This window comes from Neomonachus schauinslandi, chromosome 6 (assembly GCF_002201575.2).
Source record: "Neomonachus schauinslandi chromosome 6, ASM220157v2, whole genome shotgun sequence".
NCBI classification, from domain to species: Eukaryota; Metazoa; Chordata; class Mammalia; order Carnivora; family Phocidae; genus Neomonachus; species Neomonachus schauinslandi.
Genome location: NC_058408.1, coordinates 140,305,699 through 140,328,243, shown reverse-complemented (window position 1 = coordinate 140,328,243; position 22,545 = coordinate 140,305,699). Strand labels below are relative to the sequence as shown.

At 35.6% G+C, this 22,545-nt stretch overlaps 1 protein-coding gene and 1 pseudogene across 1 annotated transcript in view; both read right to left on the bottom strand.

The window, feature by feature from the left end:
- The window catches only part of CCDC172 (coiled-coil domain containing 172), a 57,419-nt gene that overhangs the window by 8,337 nt on the left and 26,537 nt on the right, over positions 1 to 22,545 (bottom strand). The window contains exons 5-6 of the mRNA XM_021700165.1: positions 13,190 to 13,291; positions 12,733 to 12,835 (exon numbers count right to left, since the gene is read on the bottom strand). Of these exons, the coding sequence (XP_021555840.1) occupies positions 12,733 to 12,835; positions 13,190 to 13,291 (205 nt within the window). The remainder of the gene's footprint in view (positions 1 to 12,732; positions 12,836 to 13,189; positions 13,292 to 22,545) is intronic.
- On the bottom strand, positions 13,347 to 13,469 carry LOC123325252 (annotated as a pseudogene).

The window sequence follows — 22,545 nt, the reverse complement described above, 5'->3', positions numbered from 1 at the left end:
ATAAAAAAATGTAAATGTGTGTAAATATACATATTTATCTGTGTATCTTTTAGAGAGGTTGGGAGTGTTTCAATACCATCATGTATTTATGCCTTCTTATAAATTGAAGGACCATCAGTGTGATCTCTACAACCAACTTAACTGGATGACTTTTTCACTGAAAAGGCAACAGCACTGACTTACTACTTCATATAAATGCATTTAGAGTCTCTCAGTAGGAGGTGAGTATTAACTTTTGTGCAGTTTCCATTGCAAATACCTCTTCACAAAACCACACTATCTTCAAATGTTCAGAAGGAAAATCCCATGCTGTTGACTTTGCAGCTTCATTTCTGAAATAAACTTCCTGTTGGTATTGAACAGGCACAAATAGTGGTTATAAAAAATGTAAAAGCATTCTAGAAAGAAGTTTCATGGGTAAGGAAAATGCCTGAAATGTTTCAAGTTGTCTGGTATGTCACTATTTGGAGCAAATAAAAAGTCATGATCAAGAGCTGTATTTTGGTGACCCTGGTGTTGGGCAATAATACAAAAATAATAGGTGTTGGGAGTTTGAAAGGGCCCAATATATAACAATCTTCTTTCCTGCCCAGTTGAGAAATAAGGAAAGCAGAAGATATCACATTTACTATGAATATAGCAGATACTGGAGATGTGGCTTATATCTACAAGCAAAGGGCGTACTAATATTGAACCCCAGAATTAGACTAACTTAACGCACACATTACAGGCACAATTGGATGCAACAATCTTTCTCTTATGGATTCCTAGCACTTTAAAACTTAAGGGATAAAGGAGCAGAGAGGAACATACACTCTCTGAGGCAGGCCAGCTTCTAAAGAAATAGGGAAAGAAAAGGGGCTGGGCTCAAGTTTATCCTTCCAAACTCACCAGTCAGATTGAGTCACTCCTCCCCACCTTCCGAAAAGAAAGGAGGGTGTTGGGGAAAGGCTGGGAGGATTACACCTATAAAGCTTTTTCCACATGGAAGAAAAAATCAGGAGTGGAAAAAGAATTCCATCGGGCTATCCCAGTGGTGAGAATATACCACATCTTTGCAAACAACACAGAAAATATGTGAAGGACTTGTATCTTCTTTGTAGTCAAAATAAAATTATATGTAGACTCAATCAACAATATGTAGAACAAATATTTATTGAACACCATGTGCCCTTGACTGTGCTAGATATGAGACTGATAGAAAAATGAACAGGAAGTAGGGGGACTTCCTAGCTGAGTGGGATCGATTGACACAAAAAACTATCATAGAATATGATTAATGATATAACAGAATTATAAACATACTCTCTTGTGAACACAGAGAAAGGAATAGTAGAGGAAAGCTTTCATAATTTATTACATTCATTTATTCATTTATTTATTTAACACCTACTATATGCCAAGTTCTGTACCAATGTCTTAGACCACTAATATACACTAGTAAACCAAGTAGACAAGATCTCTCCTCTTGTTGAGCACATGGCAGAGACAGAAACTAACAAAATAAAGTACGTAAGTATGTAATTACAAAATAGAATCTGTGCTATAAAGGAAAAATATAGGGTGTTATTAAAAAAATAAAAATAAATTTAGATCACAGGGTAAGGGAGGGCTTCTCTGGGGAAACATTTCAATTGAGATCTAAAGGATAGGGTATGATCCATGTAGGTAGGAGACAAGCAGGCAGAGGGGCTAACAGATTATTTGAAGAGAAGGAAAGGCAGAGAAAGAGGTCTGTAAGTGGAAAAAAAACTTGGAATGCTTGAGGGAGCAGAGTGAAGAGGGGCCCTCAGGTGAAAATAACAACAAGGGAGGTGGTCAGAGGCCATAATGTGACAGGGCCATACTAAAGACGTTAAGTTTTATTATGTGTGTTATGAAGCCATTGAATGATTTCGATGACATGATTCAATTTACAATAGATTGGCTGGTGCAAAAGTGGAGGAACGGGGAGAAGAAGACAGATTGTTACTGTGATCCAGGTTAGAGAGGGTGGTGGCTAGAACTAGGATGTTAGCAATGGGGAGAGAGAATTGGAAGGATTCAGGAAATATTTTGCAGGCAAAAGCAATAAAACTTAGTAATGGATTAGGGTGGGGTGAGAATGACGAGTTCTGTAAATACATCAAAGATGCCTGCTACCTTTTAGATTTGAGCAAAACCCATAAAAAGTGACATGTGAGCTGGGCCTTAAGGACTAAGTTAGATTTTAGCTCATGAAGAAGAAAGAAAGATAGAGGTATGAGGTCCTGTGGCATATTTAGAATTCTATAAATAGTATTCTGATGCACTAGTAGTTTAGGGTATGTGATAAAAATGCAGAGAGATAGCGGAAGGGCACAGATTATGAAGACCTTTAAATTCTCCCACCAAAGTACTAACCAGGCCCGACCCTGCTTAGCTTCTGAGATTAGATGAAATTGGGTGTGTTCAGAGTGGTTTGGCCTAGACAAGACCTGTGAGCCTCGGATAAGATTTTTGTTTTTGGGCGCCTGGGTGGCTCAGTCGTTAAGCGTCTGCCTTCGGCTCAGGTCATGATCCCAGGGTCCTGGGATCGAGTCCCACATCGGGCTCCTTGCTCGGCAGGAAGCCTGCTTCTCCCTCTCCCACTCCCCCTGCTTGTGTTCCTGCTCTCGCTATCTCTCTCTCTGTCAAATAAATAAATAAAAATCTTTAAAAAAAAAAAAAGATTTTTGTTTTTGCTTTTTTGCTTATTTAATCAGGGCAACATCACTTCAGATCTATGTTTATATTAAACTGTTGGGAATTCAGGAATGGAGCTTAGGAAAGAGGGATTTAGGACAAATATTTGGAAACTATCTATATGTGATAACTAAAACCATTGGAGCATATGAGGTAACCCATAAAGAGTATAAAGAAAGAAGATTCAGTGATTAACCTTTAGGGATCCCATGCATTTAAAGGATTGGTGGAAGGAGTCCAAGATGGTGAAGAAGTAGGAGACCTTAGTTTTGTCTGGTCCCAGGAATTCAGCTAGATAGCTATCAAATCATTCTGAACACCTATGATCTCAACTAGAGATCTAAGAAAAGAATTGCTGCAATTCTACAAATAGATAAGCGACCACTTTCTGCTAGTCTTTTTTTAATTTTCATTTTTACAGTTACATTCTATCCTTTTATTGTATTTAATTTTATTTTTGTACATATATAAGTATTTTTTCTTTACAATTTTGGGATCTAGTTTTCTAACAAACAGACCTAAATACACACAGGATCCAGTGTATTGCTCTGTTCTGTTCACCTGTCTGATTATATTCTTTTTTTTTTTTAAATTTAAGGTCTCTTACGATTTGTTTAGTGTATATTTCTCTGGGGTCATTGTTGCCATTTTAGTATTTTGTTCTCTCATTCAACTATTCTTCTCTGGGCAGAATAACAAGAGAGAAAAACTCACTTCATAGAAGAGAACAAGAGGCAGTACTGATGGCCAGGGATCTCATCAGTATAGATATAAGTAAGATATCAGAACTAGAGTTCAGAATAATGATTATAAAGATACTAGCTGGGCTTGAAAAAAGCATATAAGACACTAGAGAATCCCTTTCTGGAGAAATAAAAGAACTAAAATCTAATCAAGTTGAAATAAAAAAAGGCTATTAATGGGATGCAATCAAAAATGGAGGCTCTAACTGCTAGAATAAATGAGGCAGAAGAGAGAATTAGTGATAAAGAAGACAAATGATGGAGAATAAATAAACTGAGAAAAAGAGAAATAAACAACTACTGGATTACGAAGGGAGAATTCGAGAGATAAGTGATACCATAAAGTGAAACAATATTAGAAATAATTGGGATCCTAGAAGAAGGGGGGGCAGAAGGTATATTGGAGTAAATTATAACAAAGAACCTCTCTAATCTGGGGAAGGAAATAGGCATTCAAGTCCAGGAGGCAAAGAGAACCCCACTCAAAATCAATAAAAATAAGTCAACACCTTGACATATAATAGTGAAACTTGCAAATCTCAGAGACAAAGAGAAAATCCTGAAAGCAGCTTGGGACAAGAGGTCTGTAACCTACAAGGGTAGAAACATTAGACTGGCAGCAGACCTATCCACAGAGACCTGGGAGGCCAGTAAGCACTGGCATGATATATTCAGGGTGCTAAATGAGAAAAATATGCAGCAAAGAATAATTTATCCAGTTAGGCTGTCATTCAAAATAGAAGGAGAGATAAAAACTTCCAGGACAAATAGAAACTGAAAGAATTTGTGATCACTAAACCAGCCCTGCAATATTAAAGGGAATCCTTTAAGCAAAGAGAGAGCCCAAAAGTAACACAGACCAGAAAGGAACAGAGACAATATACAGAAACAGTGACTTTATAGGTAATATAATGGCACTAAATTTATATCTTTCAATAGTTAACTCTGAATGTAAATGGGCTAAATGCCCCAATCAAAAGACACAGGGTATCAGATTGGATAAAAAAGCAAGATCCATCGATATGTTGTCTGCAAGAGACTCATTTTAGACCCAAAGATACCTCCAGATTGAAGTGAGGGGGGTAGAAAACCATTTATCATGCTCATGGACATCAAAAGAAAGTTGGGATTAGATTTCAAACCAAAGACTGTAATAAGAGATGAGAAAGGACACTATATCGTAACTAAAGGGATTATATCATAATCCAACAAGAATATCTAAACACAGTAAATATTTATGTCCCTAACATGGAAGCAGCCAATTATATAAACCATTTAATAACAAACTTAAACACATTGATAATAATACAATAATAGTAGGGGACTTTAACACCCCACTCACTGCAATGGACAGATCATCTAAGCAGAAGATCAACAAGGAAACAAAGGCTTTGGATGACACACTGGACCAGATGGACTTCACAGATATATTCAGAACATTCTATCCTAAAGCAACAGAATACACATTCTTCTCAAGGGCACATGGAACATTCTCCAGATTATATCACATACTGGGTCACATATCAGGTCTCAACTGGTACCAAAAGTTTGGGATCATTACCTGCACATTTTCAGACCACAATGCTTTGAAACTTGAACTCAATCACAAGAGGAAAGTTGGAAAGAACTCAAATACATGGAGGTTAAAGAGAATGCTACTAAAGAATGAATGGGTCAACCAGGAAATTAAAGAAGAATTAAAAAAATTTTCATGGAAACAAATGAAAATAAAAACAACTGTTCAAAATCTTTGGGTTGTAGCAAAGGTGGTCCTAAGAGGGAAGTATATAGCAATACAAGCCTTTCTCAAGAAAAAAGAAAGGTCTCATATATACATCCTAACTTTACACCTAAAGGAGCTGGAAAAAGACCAGCAAATAAAGCCTAAATCCAGCATGAGAAGAGAATTAATAAAGATTAGAGCAGAAGTCAATGAAATAGAAACGAAAAGAATAGTGGAACAGATCAATGAAACTAGGAGCTGGTTCTTTGAAAGAATTAATAAGATCATTAAACCCCTGGACAGACTTATCAAAAAGAAAAGAGAAAGGAGGGGCACCTGGGTGGCTCAGTTGTTAAGCAGCTGCCTTCGGCTCAGGTCATGATCCCAGGGTCCTGGGATCGAGCCCCGCATCGGGCTCCCTGCTCAGCAGGAAGCCTGCTTCTCCCTCTCCCACTCCCCTTGCTTGTATTCCCTCTCTCGCTTCTCTCTCTCTGTCAAATAAATAAATTAAAAAAAAAAAAAAGAGAAAAGAGAAAGGAACCAGATAAACAAAATCATGAATGAAAGAAGAGAGATCACAAGCAACATCAAAGAAATACAAACAAATTATAAGAACATATTATGCATAACTATATGCCAACAAATTAGGCAATCTGGAAGAAATGGATGCATTCCTAGAGATACATAAATTACCAAAACTGAAATCAGAAGAAAGAGAAAACCTGAACAGACTTATAACCAGCAAGGAAATTGAACCAGTAATCAAAAATCTCCCAATAAACAAGAGTCCACGGCCAGAAGGCTTCCCAGAGGAATTCTACCAAACATTTAAAGAAGAAGTAATACCTATTCTTCTGAAGCTGTTTCAAAAAATAGAAGGAAAACTTCCAAACTCTTTCTATGAAGCCAGCATTACCTTGATCCCAAAACCAGAAAAAGACCCCACCAGAAAGGAGTATTACAGACCAATATCCCTGATGAACAGATGCAAAACTTCTCACCAAGATACTAGCCAATAGGATCCACCACGTCCAAGTAGGATTTATTCCTGGGCTGCAGGGTTGTTCAACATCAGCAAATCAATCAATGTGATACACTACATTAAAAAAAGAAAGGACAAGAACCATGTGATTCTCTCAATAGATGCAGAAAAAGCATTTGACAAAGTACAGCATCCCGATTCTTGATTAAAACTCTTCACAGTATAGGGATAGAGGGAATATACCTCAATATCATAAAAGCCATCTATGAAAAGCCCACAGCGAATATCATTCTCAGTGGGGAAAAACAGAGCTTTTCCCCTAAGGTCAGGAACATGGCAGAGATGTCCACTATCACCATTGTTGTTCAACATAGTACTAGCAGTCCTAGCCTCAGCAATCAGATAACAACAACAAAAATAAAAGGCATCCGAATCATCAAAGAAGAATTCAAACTCTCATTCTTTGCAGATGACATGATACTCTATGTGGAAAACCCAAAAGACTACACTCTAAATTGCTAGAACTCATATAGGAATTCAGCAAAGTCTCAGGATATAAAATCAATGCACAGAAATCAGTTGCATTTCTATACACTAACAATGAGACAGAAGAGAGAGAAATTAAGGAGTCAATCCCATTTATAATTGCACCAAAACCCGTAAGATAACTAAGAATAAAACTAACCAAAGAGGCAAAGGATCTGTACTCAGAAAAGTATAGAACACTCATGAAAGAAATTGAGGAAGACACAAAGAAATGGAAAAACATTCCATGTTCATGGATTGGAAGAACAAATATTGTGAAAATGTCGATGATACCTAGGGCAATCTATATATTCAGTGTAATCCCTATCAAAATACCATCAACCTTTTTCACAGAGCTGGAACAAATAATCCTAAAATTTGTATGGAACCAGAAAAGACTCTGAATAGCCAAAGGAATGTTGAAAAAGAAAACCAAAGCTGGTGGCATCACAATCCCAGACTTCAAGCTCTATTACAAAGCTGTCATCATTAAGACAGTAAGGTACTGGCACAAAACAGACACATAGATCAATGGAACAGAACAGACAACCCAGAAATGGACCCTCAACTCTATAGTCAACTAATCTTCAACAAAGCAGGAAAGAATACCCAATGGAAAAAAGACAGTCTTTTCAACAAATGGTATTGGGAAAATTGGACAGCCACCTGCAGAAGAATGAAACTGGACCATTTCCTTATACCATACACAAAAATAGAATCAAAATGGATGAAAGACCTAAATATGAGACAGGAATCCATAAAAATCCTAGAGGAGGACACAGGCAGCAACCTCTTTGACCTCAGCTGCAGCAACTTCTGGCTAGACACGTCTCCAGAGGCAAGGGCAAAAATGAACTATTGGGACTTCATCAAGATAAAAAGTTTTTGCACAGCAAAGGAAATAGTCGACAAAACTAAATGACGACCAACAGAATGGGAGAAGATATTTGCAAATGTCTTATCATATAAAGGGCTAGTATCCAAAATCTATAAAGAACTTATCAAACTCAATACCCAAAGAACAAATAATCCAATCAAGAAATGAGCAGAAGACCCGAACAGACATTTCTCCAAAGAAGACATACAAATGGCCAACAGACACAGGAAAAAATGTTCAACATCACTTGGCATCAGAGAAATATAAGTCGAAAACACAATGAGATACTACCTCATATCGGTCAGAATGGCTAAAATCAACAAGTCAGGAAATGACAGATGTTGGCGAGCATGCAGAGAAAAGGGAACCCTCTTACACTGTTGGTGGAGAATGCAACCTTGTGCAGCCACTCTGGAAAACAGAATGGAGGTTCCTCAAAAGGTTGAAAATAGAGCTACCCTATGACTCAGCAATTGCACTACTAGGTATTTACCCCAAAGATACAAATGTAGTGATCTGAAAGGGCACATGCACCCCAATGTTTATAGCAGAAATGTTCACAACAGCCAAACTAGGGAGAGCCCAGACGTCCAACAACAGATGAATGGATAAAGATGTGGTATATATATATATACAATGGAGCAGTACTCAGCTACCAAAAAAATGAAATCTTGCCATTTGCAATGACATGGATGGAACTAGAGGGTATTATGCTGAGCAAACAAGTCAATCAGAGAAAGACAATTATCATATGATCTCACTCATATGTGGAATTTAAGAAACAAAACAAGATCATGGGGGAGGGAGGGGAAAATAAAACAAGACGAAAGCAGAGAGGGAGACAAACCATAAGATATTCTTAGTCATAGGAAACAAACTGAGGGCTGCTGGAGGGGAGAAGGGTGGGGGGAATGGGGTAACTGGGTGATGGACATTAAGGAGGGCATGTGATATAATGAGCACTGGGTTTTATATAAGACTGATGAATCACTGAACTCTACCTCTGAAACTAATAATACATTATATATTAACTAACTGAATTTAAATTAAAAAAAAGGCACGTGGAAGGGGAAAATGATAAAGAAGCTTGAAAGTCATGAAATCCTCATGGATAATATGAAATAAAAATTCAATCATAAGTAATCATATAATTATAATTATATCTAATTTTAGAGCATTTACTATGTTCCAAGCACTGTTCTAAGGGCTTTATATATATTAAGTCATTTAATTTTTACTATAATCTTGTGAGGTAGATGCTATTATGAACCTCATTTTATAGTTGTGGAGACTGAGGATAGACAAGTTAAATTGCTTGTACAAGGTTAGTAACCTAGTAATAGCAGAGCTGGGATTTTAAGGGGTTTGTAATCTTAACCTCTATGCTTACTGCCTCTCAAGAACCCAAGGTTTATCATTTCTATCCTCCCTGAACTATATGAAAAAACTAGATCAGTCATAGTTATACAACCTCATGGGAACTTCTTATGAATTAACCCAACCTTTGAACATCCAAATGGCCAACAGACACATGAAAAAGTGCTCAATATCACTCGGCATCAGGGAAATCCAAATCAAAACCTCAATGAGATATCACCTCACACCAGTCAGAATGGCTAAAATTAACAAGTTAGGAAATGACAGATGTTGGCGGGGATGCGGAGAAAGGGGAACCCTCCTACACTGTTGGTGGGAATGCAAGCTGGTGCAGCCACTCTGGAAAACAGTATGGAGGTTCTTCAAAAAGTTGAAAATAGAGCTACCATACGATCCAGCAATTGCACTACTGGGTATTTACCCCAAAGATACAAATGTAGGGATCCGAAGGGGTATATGCACCCCAATGTTTATAGCAGCAATGTCCACAATAGCCAAACTGTGGAAAGAGCCAAGATGTCCATCGACAGATGAATGGATAAAGAAGATGTGGTATATATATATATATATATATTATATATATATATAATGGAATATTATGCAGCCATCAAAAAACCCGAAATCTTGCCATTTGCAATGACGTAGATGGAACTGGAAGGTATTATGCTGAGCGAAGTAAGTCAATCAGAGAAAGACATGTATCATATGACCTCACTGATATGAGGAATTCTTAATCTCAGGAAACAAACTGAGGGTTGCTGGAGTGGTGGGGGGTGGGAGGGATGGGGTGGCTGCGTGATAGACATTGGGGAGGGTATGTGCTATGGTGAGCACTGTGAATTGTGCAAGATTGTTGAATCACAGATCTGTACCTCTGAAGCAAATAATACATTATGTGTTTAAAAAAAAAAGAAGATAGCAGGAGGGGAAGAATGAAGGGGGGGAAATTGGAGGGGGAGACGAACCATGAGAGACTATGGACTCTGAAAAACAAACTGAGGGTTCTAGAGGGGAGGGGGGTGGGGGGGATGGGTTAGCCTGGTGATGGGTATTAAAGAGGGCACGTTCTGCATGGAGCACTGGGTGTTATATGCAAACAATGAATCATGGAACACTACATCAAAAACTAATGATGTAATGTATGGTGATTAACATAACATAATAAAAAAAAGTTAAAAAAAAGGCAACTCTGGATGATTCTAGAGATCACTGCACTTTTTAAGGCCGTATTTCCTCATCTATAACATGTGGATTGATGACTACCATATCTGAGGTTTAAGTAATATAGTGAATATAAACTGCAGTGTGTGTATAAATAAACAAATAAAATGCTTGGCACATAAAAAAAAAATGAATTAACCCAACCTTTGACTTAAGTGTTAATCATAGCAATAGTCTACAAGTTAGCTACCTTAATATGTTTAATTAATGATCCCACAATCTTCAAAATAGAATCTTTTAAATAAGTAAGCATCTTGGTATTTATAAAGAGGAAATGATTATCTAAAGCAGAGACCATTAAACCACTGTGAATGTAAGTACTGGTTCTCTACACTAAAGGATGGCATCAAGATAGAGTCCAATAAATAATCTGAACATGGCAGATTAATTTAAAAAAGAAAACCATAATCATTATGAAAGAATTCCAATAATACAGACAGCATAAAATATGTGTAAAATTTTCTAATTACTAGAAGTAGAAACAATAAACTCATAGAAATAAACTAATATTAATTTTTTTGTAATTGCTTTCTTAACTGGTTAAAGTTTAATAAAAGTAGAAGTACAATTATAATAACCTTAAAATAAAACTGGTTCTCAACTGGGGACAATTTTGCCCACCCCACTCTGCCCAGGGGACATTTGGCAATGTCTGGAGACATTTTTGGTTGTCAAAGTTGGGGGTGGGAGGTGCTACTGTGATCTAGAGTTTAGAGGCCAGAGATGCTGCTAAATGTCTTAAATTGCACAGGACTCCCCTCTTGCAACCAAGAACGACATGGGCCAAAATGTCAATAGTGCCAAGTTTGAGAAACCCTGCTATAAAAATGGGCACCCTGCTATCTATACCAATAGCAGTTAAACCTGAAAATTTAAGAAAAAGGCAACAGAATTTAGTATACATTTGAACACACAGATGGAAAATAATATTCCAAAATTTAGGGATAAAACCAACTTAATTTAGGCCTTCATGATATTGAATAAATGTCATATCGTTTCTTGCCATTATTAGCTTCTTGTTATTGCACTAATTATAAGGCTTATGGCCCTATTTCCAAAAATCTTTATATTTGGTACTTTGACTTAGTTCTTTATACTTGAAATTACTTTTATGGAACATACCAGTAAGCAAACTAAACTACACATATCAAATAATTTAAAGTGGGAACTGGTAAATATTGGCATTTCATTTGATAACTGCTAAAATGCAAAAAAAGGACAATGTATATAGATGAATGTTTCTTTCTATTCAAATTTCTTCTGTCACCATCTGTGAAGGAAAAAACACTCTCTAAGAGACTTTGTGTGTTTAATTTTAACCCAGGGCAAATTTTTATGACTGAGTGATAAACCCACAAAACCGGAGTTCACATCAGAAGCCCTTATACTACTAACCATAATGATACCAATGGGTATTATCATTTTTAAAAGCATAAAAAAATCAATAAGCAGACTGTCATTACAGAAACTCATTCTTCATCACACATATCACCCAAGAGATTGATATTTCATGCTTATAAAACTTAACATAAAATTAAATTGCAAATATTTTCTCATAATCTACTAAAATTATGGCCTAAAGCAATACACTGCTAATATGAAGCATTTGTTCAGCTCGAGTGGGCATATTTCTATATGATTTATGTAAAAGAAGGCTTCATTTGCTTCTCATAGATTCAGTAATGAGGTTTCTTTCCTTATATTTAGCCCAGAAAGTAGATGAACTTCTTTGAAATTAAACCAGCAAATATAACATTGAATTATTAATAAACAATAGTAAAATTAACAAACTGAAGGTTTTCTCCTTGTGTGTATGACTATGTGGTTTCAAACACCAGCCATTCTTTCATTATCCAAATACATAAAAAGCAGTTCAATTTCCCATACAGAAAATACATTTCATTCTTTCAGCATAAAACAAATAGTAATAAATTTCAAGTAAAATAGTAGGTTGTGATTTTTTTTCCCCTGAAATCTGAAACAATAAAAAATAATTTCAACCATTAAAAAAAAGTTAGGGGGTGCCTGGGTGGCTCAGTCGGTTAAATGTCTGCCTTCGGCTCAGGTCATGATCCCAGGGTCCTGGGATCCAGCCCCACATTGGGCTCCCTGCTCAGCGGGCAGTAGGCTTCTCCCTCCCCCTCTCCCTCTGTGTGCTCTCTCTCTCAAAGAAAGAAAGAAAGAAAGGAAGAAAGAAAGAAAAAGAAAGAAAGAAAGAAAGAAAGAAAGAAAAAGAAAAAAAAAGAAATCTATCTTAAAAAAAGTTAGGAATAACAGAAAGGACAGTTGTGGAACCAATACTTTGTCTTAATCTATTGGGATGTGAATAACACTGAGTCCATGAGGTAAAAGAAAAAATTGATTTCAGTATTATCAACCCGATGCACTGTGAAACTTACATGTAGCACTTTTTAGCCAGTGAAGCGTTTTCTCATTAGCATACTTCACAATACAAATAAAAGGAATTAACATCTTTATCTGGAACTTAAAAAAAACTACACATTTAGCTTTATGCTGAAATATCTTTGACAACTTGAAAAATTAGCAGATTTTACACCAAAATATAATAGGGAATTCTTACCTTAAGCATTCAGCATCATTTTGAGGCTTTTCATTGATTTTTACTTTTTCTGCCTCTAGGTATTTGGTAGTACAAATGGCTTCATTCTTTTTATCTTCAAAAACTAAACAAGAAAATGCTTACAGTCTTCAAAAAAATAAACATAAAGAGTTAACTTTATTCATTCATAAGAACAATATTCTAATTTTTGGTGCTTTATGTAAAATGTATGTACTCATGATTCTTATTTTTCTACTTTAACATAGCAATTAAAGGCATAAAAAAGATCTCAACAAAATTTATGACATTAAAACTACTAGATCTAACACCGTTTATTTTAGTGTTTTACCTATTTCTTCTTTATACCAATAATAACACTGTACCAATAAGTTAGTGCAATTTGAAATAATAATACAACCCTGTTATGTGTATGTAACTATATTCATCAGCAAAATAAACTAGCTCATAAAGATAATACCTTTAAGTTTTCTCTGCACAGTAAGTAATTCTTGTACTAATTCACTCTTTTGTTTTTGAAGTTCGCTTAACTGGCCACTATCATGTTCCATTGACTTCATTTCTAGAAACAAATAGACAAATAAAAGCCATATTTTAACCACTTAGGCTTTGCCTTGAATATGTCAGCGTTTATTAACTTTTTTTGTGTGTGTAGTAAAAATTTAAGCAGCACATGGTCAATTTTAAACTGATAAAAACAGATACTATACTTGATCTTAGCCAAAAGGCTGAGAAGCGATTCATATAGTCAATTTTAAGCCCCAGCAGGCTTCCTTTGGCCATCTAGAAACTGTTTCTAATAAACTGACTAGGATTCATTAAGAAACAACGAGGTACAAAAGAATTAGTTAATTGATGGTTAGACTACCTAGAGAGAATTCAAAATAATGTAACATCACTAAGTAAAACAAGCTTCCCAATGAGATAATAAGAAAACTCTATCCTTCATAAGTAAAGCATGTTTAAAATGACATTGCATAGTACTCACTATATGGCTACAAACTTCTACAATACTGCTAATATTGCTTCTTCTACCTAAAATATCTTTCCTCTCCTTATCCCCACAGCAAACTCCAATTCATCCTTTAAGATTCATCTCCTAATTTTTCAAAAGGTATACAATAAAGTAGGACACAAAATTTATAACACACGACACTACATAACTAGCTAACTTCCTTAATTTACAAAGAACTCATATAAATCAGTAGGAACAAAAATGTAGAAAGATGAACAAAGAATATGAACAGGTTGTTCACAGGAAAATAAAAAGAAATTTAAGTGATCAATAAATTCAGAGAAGTAAATTCAACATCACGCAAAATCAAAGAAATGTGAATTAAACCAACAATAAAAATAATATTTTTGCTTGTCAGATTGGTAAAGATTAATGATAATACCCAGATTGGTAATGGTATAGAATAATAATATAAGAAAACAGGCACTCTCCTATAGAGTTGGTAGGAAAATTAATTAATTCAGTGCTTTAAGGAGTCTAATTTGGCATTAACTCTCTTAATATTTTCCTCTGACCTAGTAGTTTCATTAGTAGATTTTACCAGGCAAATATAGTCACAAAAATATAGGGAGATATATACTCAGATAATTAGAGGCCCCTATTGATGGTCATGTAGGTTGTTTCCTGATTTTATTTTTATTTTGTTTTGTTTTCTTCTGAAATCACCACCAGTCCCTCCACCGATGCACCATTTCCTATCTTCTCTGGGAACTTTACTTCTCTCTTGAATTTTCAACTCTACTTCTCCATGGGCTCTGATCAATCATCATTTAATATGTTCAAATATCTCCTGTCTCAAAAAACAGAAATGAAAAAAGGACAACACATAAACCACTAAAAGCCCTCCCCTGACTTCATATCCCCCTGGGTTACTGGACTGTCTCATCCAGAGAAACTTCGCTTAAAGGGCTTGTGGGCGCTTATGATCACCATTTCCTCTGCTCTCTCTACTCAACCCATTACAACCTGCCCTCTGTCCTTCCTTTTTTCCTACTTCCATCTGTTGCTTTCCCTAAAGATCACAAGGGACCACCCATGGCTGCTTCTTAGTCTTCATGGTTGACAATTTGGCAGCATTTAACATGGGCTGATCACTCCGTCAAACGCTCTCTCCCCGAGGTGATTTCCCTTCCACACAGTAATGTGTCCTGCCTACCTTTCACACTCTTCACTGGACTTTTTCTTCTTGCTTTGAAAACCCTGGTGTTCCTCAGGGTTCTATTATTTTCTTTCAATTCATTTTTCCTGGGTGACTGCTGAATTTAACAGCTCCAGCCCAAATCTTCCTCGGACCTCTTGACTTATATACCCAATTTTCTGACATTTACACTCAGATCTGCCATTTGGTTAATTCCTGCCACCCTTCAGACCTCAATCTGAAAGTCACTTGTTCGGGGAGAATTTCCTTCACTCCTAGTCCAGGTTAAGTTCCCTTATTATATGTTTTCACTTCATTTTATACTTCTCCTTTTGAAGCAGTCATCGATTCATAATTATCTCTTTCATACTATTGGAGACAGAGCATTAAACAAAGTCCTGCCATTACAGTTTAAAGTTTCATATAAAAATGTTCTGATATATGTAGAGATGGGCTTTGTGAAAGTACAAAGACCAACAGTACCAGGTAGTATGGAAGCAAATCTATTAAAATAAATCCATATTTCTGGAAGAAAGGATACAAAATAGAGGTCTCCTACAGTATGTGTGGTATCAAGGATGTTTTCTTTATCACTTTTTTGGAGGAATAATTTACATGAACTATATCCAACCACTTAATAGCATACGAATCTATGAGTTTTGGCTCTCACATATACTCGTGAAAGCACCACCACAATCAAGAAACTGTGTATTTCTATCAATCCCAAAAGCTTCCTTTGACCCTTTGCACTTTATTCATTCTGACCCAGGCAACCACACTGATCAGCTTGTTGTCACTTGCCTGCTTGTTGTCCCATACAATTTGCATTGTATGTAGTATGTGTTCTTTCGTGTCTGGCTTCTTTCAGGCACCAAATCATTGATGTCCCATACAGTTTGCATTGTATGTAGTACGTGTTCTTTTGTGTCTAGCTTCTTTCAGGCACCATGTTGTCTGTGAGCAGATCTGTTATTTTTTATCTCTGAGTATTCCACTGCATGGAATACACCAATTTTGTTTATCCATTTACCTCTTACTGGACATTTAAAAGTTATGTTCAGTTTTTGGCTACTGTGAATAAAGTTACTAAAAACTTAGTGTGGACCTAAATTTCACTTCTCTGGTGTATCTAGTTGTAGAATGGCTGGGTCATATGGTAAATGTATGTTTAATGTTTTAAGAAACTGCAAAACAATTTCCAAAGTGGTTGTACCATTTATTTTACATTCCCATCAGTACCATAAGAATTTCAGATGCTCCACATTCTTGCCAACATTTCATATGACCAGTCTTTTTAATTTTAATTAAAGGCGTGTACAGTGATATTGCATTGTGGTTTTTTTTTTTTTTTAAGATTTTATTTATTTGAGAGAGAGAGGATGAGAGAGAGCGAGCACATGAGAGGGGGGAGGGTCAGAGGGAGAAGCAGGCTCCCTGCCGAGCAGGGAGCCCAATGCGGGACTCGATCCAGGGACTCCAGGATCATGACCTGAGCCGAAGGCAGTCGCCCAACCAACTGAGCCACCCAGGCGCCCGCATTGTGGTTTTAATTTGTATTTTCCTGATGACTAAAGATATTGAGTATCTTTTCATATGTTCATTGCTCATTAGTATATGCCCTTTTGTGAAGTTCAAATCTTTTTCCCCTTTTAGAATCAGTTTTGTTGCCTTCTTATTATTAAGTTGTAAGAGTTCATTATATTCTAGATAATAGTACACTGGCAGATATATGTATTGCAAATATTTTCTCCAAGTCTGTGGTTTGTCTTTTGATTTTCTTTCTTTTCTTTTTTTTTAAAGATTTATTTGAGAGAGAGAGAGCAGGAGCAAAGGTGCAGAGGAAGAGGGAGAAGCAGGCTTCCCACTGAGCAGGGAGCCAGATGCAGGACTCGATCCCAGGACCCCGGGACCATGACCCAAGCCGAAGGCAGATGCCTAACCGACTGAGCCACCCAGGTGCCCCTCTTTTGATTTTTCTTAATAGTGTTTTTTCTTAATTTATTTGAAATCCAATGTATTTTTTTTCTTTCTTTTATGGTTCATGTTTCTGTGTCCCATCTAAGAAATCATTGCCTATCTCAAGATGGCAAAGATTTCCTATTATGTTTTCTTCTAAGAGTTTCATGATGTTAGCTTTTATGTTTAGGTGTATGTCCATTCTGAGTTAATGTTTAATATGGTGTGAAGTCAGATTTAAGAATCATTGTTTTGCAGTGGATGTCCAATTGTTCCAGCAGCATTTACTGAAAAGACTTTCCTTTCCCCACTGAATTGCCTTGTTACCTTTGTTGACATCAATTGACCTTATGGACTCTTTCATTCCAGTGGTACCTATATACCTATTTTTAAGCCAGTGACACACTGTCTTGATTACTATAGCTTTTCAACAAAATTTGAAATCAGGGAGTATAAATCTCTAAATTTTGTTCTTTTAAAAAATTTTGGCTGTTCTAAGTGATTTACATTTCCATATAAGTATTAGAATCAGCTTGTCAAGGCTTACTAAAACTTAATGGGATTTTTACTGAGATTCTGTTGAAACTGTGATAAATTTGAAGAGACCCGATCTATTAACAAAATTGAATTTTCTAATCCATGAACATGATAGATCTATTTATTTAGGTCTTCCTTAATTTCTCTCACCAATGCTCTGTAGTTTATAGTGTAGAAGTCCCTCATGTCTTTTGTTAAATTTGTTTCTATTTTGTTTTTTGATGCTGTTTAAATGGCATTTTTATTCCATTTTTCTACTGTTTGCTGTTAGTATATAAGAATTCAACTGATTTTCTTTTTTTCTTTAGAGAGAGATAGTGGAGGGGGAGGGGTATAGGGAGAGGGAAAGAGAGAATCTTAAGCATGCTCCACGCTGGGCAGACCTGAGATCATGACCTGAGCCGAAATCAAGAATCAGACACTTAGCCAACTGAGCCACCCAGGTGCCCCTCAACTGATTTTTAAATATATACCTTGTATCCTATAACCTTACCATATTGACTTATTAATTTTAGTAATTGTTTTGTAAATTCCTTATAATTTTCTAAGGAAACAATCATGTAATCTGTAAATAGAGGCAACTTTATTTTGTCTCACTGAAAAGGTTAAAATGGCTAGGACATCAAGAGCTGTATTGAATGGAAGTGATAAGACTAAGCATCATTGCCTTATTCTCAATCTTTGCGGGGTAAGTATTTAATATGTCACCATTTCGAATGATATTGGTATTCGATATTTCACTATTAAGTGTAATATTAGCTGTAGGCTTTTCAAACAAGTTCTTTATCTGGTTGAGAAAGTTCCCTTCTATTCCTGGTTTTCTGAGAGTTATATAGGACTGTATAGATCCATTTACCAGTCCTCTTTTCCAGCCCTTTATGTGATAGCTGTCATATATGCATATGGTATGCATGTATACAAATTGCCTCTTTATACATTATAAATTCTACAAGACAATATGTTATTTGCTTTAAACAATCATATGTGTCTTCTAAAGTTAAGAGAAAAAATAGTATTTATAATTATCCATGTATTTGCCATTTCTGCTTATTTTAATTCATTAAATATGATCCAAGTTTCTCTCTGGTATTATTTTTGCTTCTACTTGGAGGACTTCCTTTAGCATTTCTTGTCTTTCAGGCATGATGGCAATGGAATCCCCTAATTTTTATTTATCTGAAAATGTCTTTAACTTCATTTTTGAAGGATATTTTCACTGGATAGGGAAAATTTTCTTTCAATACTTCCAAGATGTTATTCCACTGTCTTCTTGACTTTTACCATTTCTAGCTACAGGTACATAGTCATTAGAGTTACTGAGTTACTGTTTCCTGTTTTCAAGATTTTCTCTTTCTCTTTGACTTTTTAAGTGTGACTACTAAATGGCTAGGCACGGATTTCTTTGAATTTACCCTATTTGGGTTTGCTGAACTTCTTGAATCTGCAAATTAATGTCTTTTAGAAAATTTAAGAAATTTTCTGCCATTTCTTCAAATATATTTTCTGCCAATTCTCTTTCCTCTCCTTCAGAGACTCCAATTACTTGAATGTTAGACCTTTTAAAATTGTCCTACAGGTTCCTAAGTTTCTAGTTTTTTGTTTCATTTTATTTTAATTTCTCATCTCTTTCAGATTGGACAATTTCTATCGATCTATCTTCATGTTCACTGGATTTCCTATCACTTCATGTTCACTGGATCTCCTATCAGTTCCATTCTGTTATTAAGCTTATTCAGTGACATTTTTATTTCAGATAATGTATTTTTCAGTTCTAATATGCTTTTATTTTTTTTACATTTTCTATTTCTCCACTGAAATTATCTATCTTTTCATCTATTGCAAGTGCATCTTCCTTAACTCACTGAGCATAGCTCAATAATAGCTGCTATAAAGTATTTCATAATTCCAATGTCTAGATCACTGTGGCTTTGGCATCTCATGGTTTTGTTTTGACACTAGGTCACATTTCACTGATTCTTCAGAAGTCAAGTAATTTTGAATTGCATCTCAAACATTGTGAATATCATGTTGTGGAGACTGTGGATTTTTTTTTGATATAATAGCCATTCTAATGGGTGTTAAGTAGTATCTCTTTGTGGTTTTGATTTCCATTTCTCTAAAGACTAGTGATGTGGAGCACCTTTTCGTGTGCTTATTGGCCATATCTTTGGAGAAACGTTTACTCAGGTCCTTTGCCCATTTTTTAATTGAGTTGTTTATTTTTTTGGTGTTGAGTTGTAGTTCTTCTATATTCTGGACATTAGAAGCACCTGGCTGGCTCAGTCAGTAGAGCATATGACTCTTGATCTTGGGGTTATGAGTTCAAGCCCTAAATTGGGTGCAGAGACTACTTAAAAAAATACTCTGGATATTAATCCCTTATCAAAGATATGATTTGCAAATATTTTTTCCATAAAAAACACAACTCATTCTCTTTGTGAGTTGTGTTTTTACTCTCTTGATAGTGTCCTCTGATATACAAAAGATCTTAATTTTTTTTTTTAAAGATTTTATTTATTTATCTGAGAGAGACACAGCGAGAGAGGGAACACAAGCAGGGGGTGTGGAGAGGGGAGAAGCAGGCCTCCCGCAGAACAGGGAGCCTGATGCGGGGCTCAATCCCAGGACCCTGGGATCATGACCCGAGCTGAAGGCAGATGCTTAACGACTGAGCCACCCAGGTGCCCCAAAAGATCTTAATTTTAATGAAATACAATTTATCTATTTTTTCTTTTGTTGCCTGTGTTTTTGATATCCACGAAATCATCTCCAAATCCAATATGATGAAGTGTTTCTTATATGATTTCTTCTAAGAGCTTTGTTGTTTTACTTAGTTTAAGACTTAGCTAATTTTTATATATTGTGTAAGGTAAGGGTGGTATCCAGTTTTTCCAGCTCTATATGTTGAAAAGACTATCCTTTCCCATTGAATAGTCTTGGCACTCTTATAAAAAATCATTTGACCACACACATGAGGATTTATATTTAAGATCTCTATTTTATCCTGATTTTCTATATGTCTATCCTTATTCTAGTACCACACAATTTTGATTACTGTGGCATTTTAGTATGTTTTGAAATCAGGCAGTGTTGAGTCCTCCAACTTTGTTCTTCTTTTCCAAAATAGTTCTGGCTCTTTGGGATCCTTTGGGATCCTATATGAATTTTAGGATGGGTTTTTCAATTCATGAAAAAAATGCTGTTGGGATTTTGATAGAGATTACATTGAATCTATACATCATTTTGGGTAATAAGCCATCTTAACAATACCAATTTTTCCAATCCATGAACATGGGATGTCTTTCCACTTATTTGGGTCTTCTTTAATTTCTTTAAGTAATGTTTTATATGGTTTTCAATGTACAAGTCTTTTACCTCCTTGGTTAAATTTATTCTGAAGTATTTTATTCTTTTTAATACTATTATAAATGGAATTTTTTTTTTCCTTTTTGGATCACTTATTGCTCATACATAGAAATGCAACTTATTTTTGTGTGTTGATTTTGTATACTGCAACTTTGCTGTATTTATTTATTAGTCCCAGCAGTTTTTTGTGTATCCTTAGGTGTTCTATAAATAAGAGCATTATCATCTGGGCACAGAGACAATTTTACTTTTTTCTTTCCAATGTAGATGCCTTTTATTTCTTTTTCTTGCCTAACTGATTTGGCTAAAATTTCTAATACTATGTTGGATAGAAGTGGTGATATCCATGACTTTTTGCAGAAATTAGTTTTAAAGTATGTACCTATTTAACTTTGTATTCTAACTTGTTATTGAAAGTACACATCAATATCACCTAAGGGATTTTTAGAAAGTTATGTTCCCTATCTTCTCCCACAGATTCTGATTCAATAGGTCTTGAATGGGACTCAAGCATTTAATATTTTTTAAAGCTTTCCAGATGTGTGCCTCTGTCCTACACTCTCTACCCAAAGTAATTTATCTCTGAGAACCTTATTTCCTTCATCTATAAAATGAGACTAAAAAGTATAATCCTCACATTTTTTGAGGGTTTCATTATGTGGCAGGCAGCATTCTATGTGCTTCAGTATTATTTCATTGAATCCTCACAACAACCTTTGTTAAGGTCATGGCTACTAACCCCCATCTTTACAGATGGGGAAACTGAGCCAAAGAAAAGTTTAGCATCTTGCCCCAAATCACACAACTATCAAATGGTAAAATTAAGATTTAAATGAAATCAACATGATATTAGCAATTATAATCTTTAGGATGGTGGTTGTTATATAGTATAAGCCTGATGAATATTACTTAAAATAGTAATTTTGTCATTACTATTACAGTGTCATATACTATTACTATTACTATAACTATTACAGTAAAGTTGTCATATGCAAAGCAAAACAATAAATTATTCATATGGATAGCTCCAAGTCAATAAAAAAGTTAAATGTGTTTATTATTCTCCATTTACTAAAGGCATCAAAGTAACAGTACATTTTAGGAAGGCTTCCATTAAAAACTAATTTTCCATTTAATATCATTTATATTTTCATTCTCTACTTGGACTCCCATTGACTCCAATCTATTACTACTGCTCTACTCTATGCTACTGCACTTGACATCTTCTGATTATCAAATTGATATCCTATTTTGTTTTCCACTAATTTGAGGAATACATATTTTGCTTTTGGTTTCTAAAATATTACTCTCTGCTGGTTCTTATCTTGCCTTCTTTGACTACTCTGTCCCATTCTTTTTCTTTCTTTCCTTAAATGTAATGCTTTCCCAGTTTCTGGCTTTGGTCTTCATTCCTCATCTACGTTCCCTCTATATGTTTTCTCTGAATGATGTCACCAACTCCTCTAGATTCAGTCCCAAACCTAATGCTCTGGCTCTGATCTCTCTTACCAGCTTCACAACCAAATCTTCCCCTGCCACCTGGGCATCTTCCCCTATATATTCCATAGACATCTCCAACTAAAAATACCTGAAACAAAACTCAATCATTTTGTCCAGAATAGGCTATAGTTCCAACAGGCTTCTCTACCTCTGCTCTTCCTCCTGGTACCATATTCTGCCCAATTTCTGACATATGGAAACTGGAAGTCATTCCTAACTTTCTCTATTTTTGTTCACATTAATCAGTGATAAAGTCCTATCATTATTCCTAAACATCTCTTTAATTTACCCTGTCTTCTCTTTG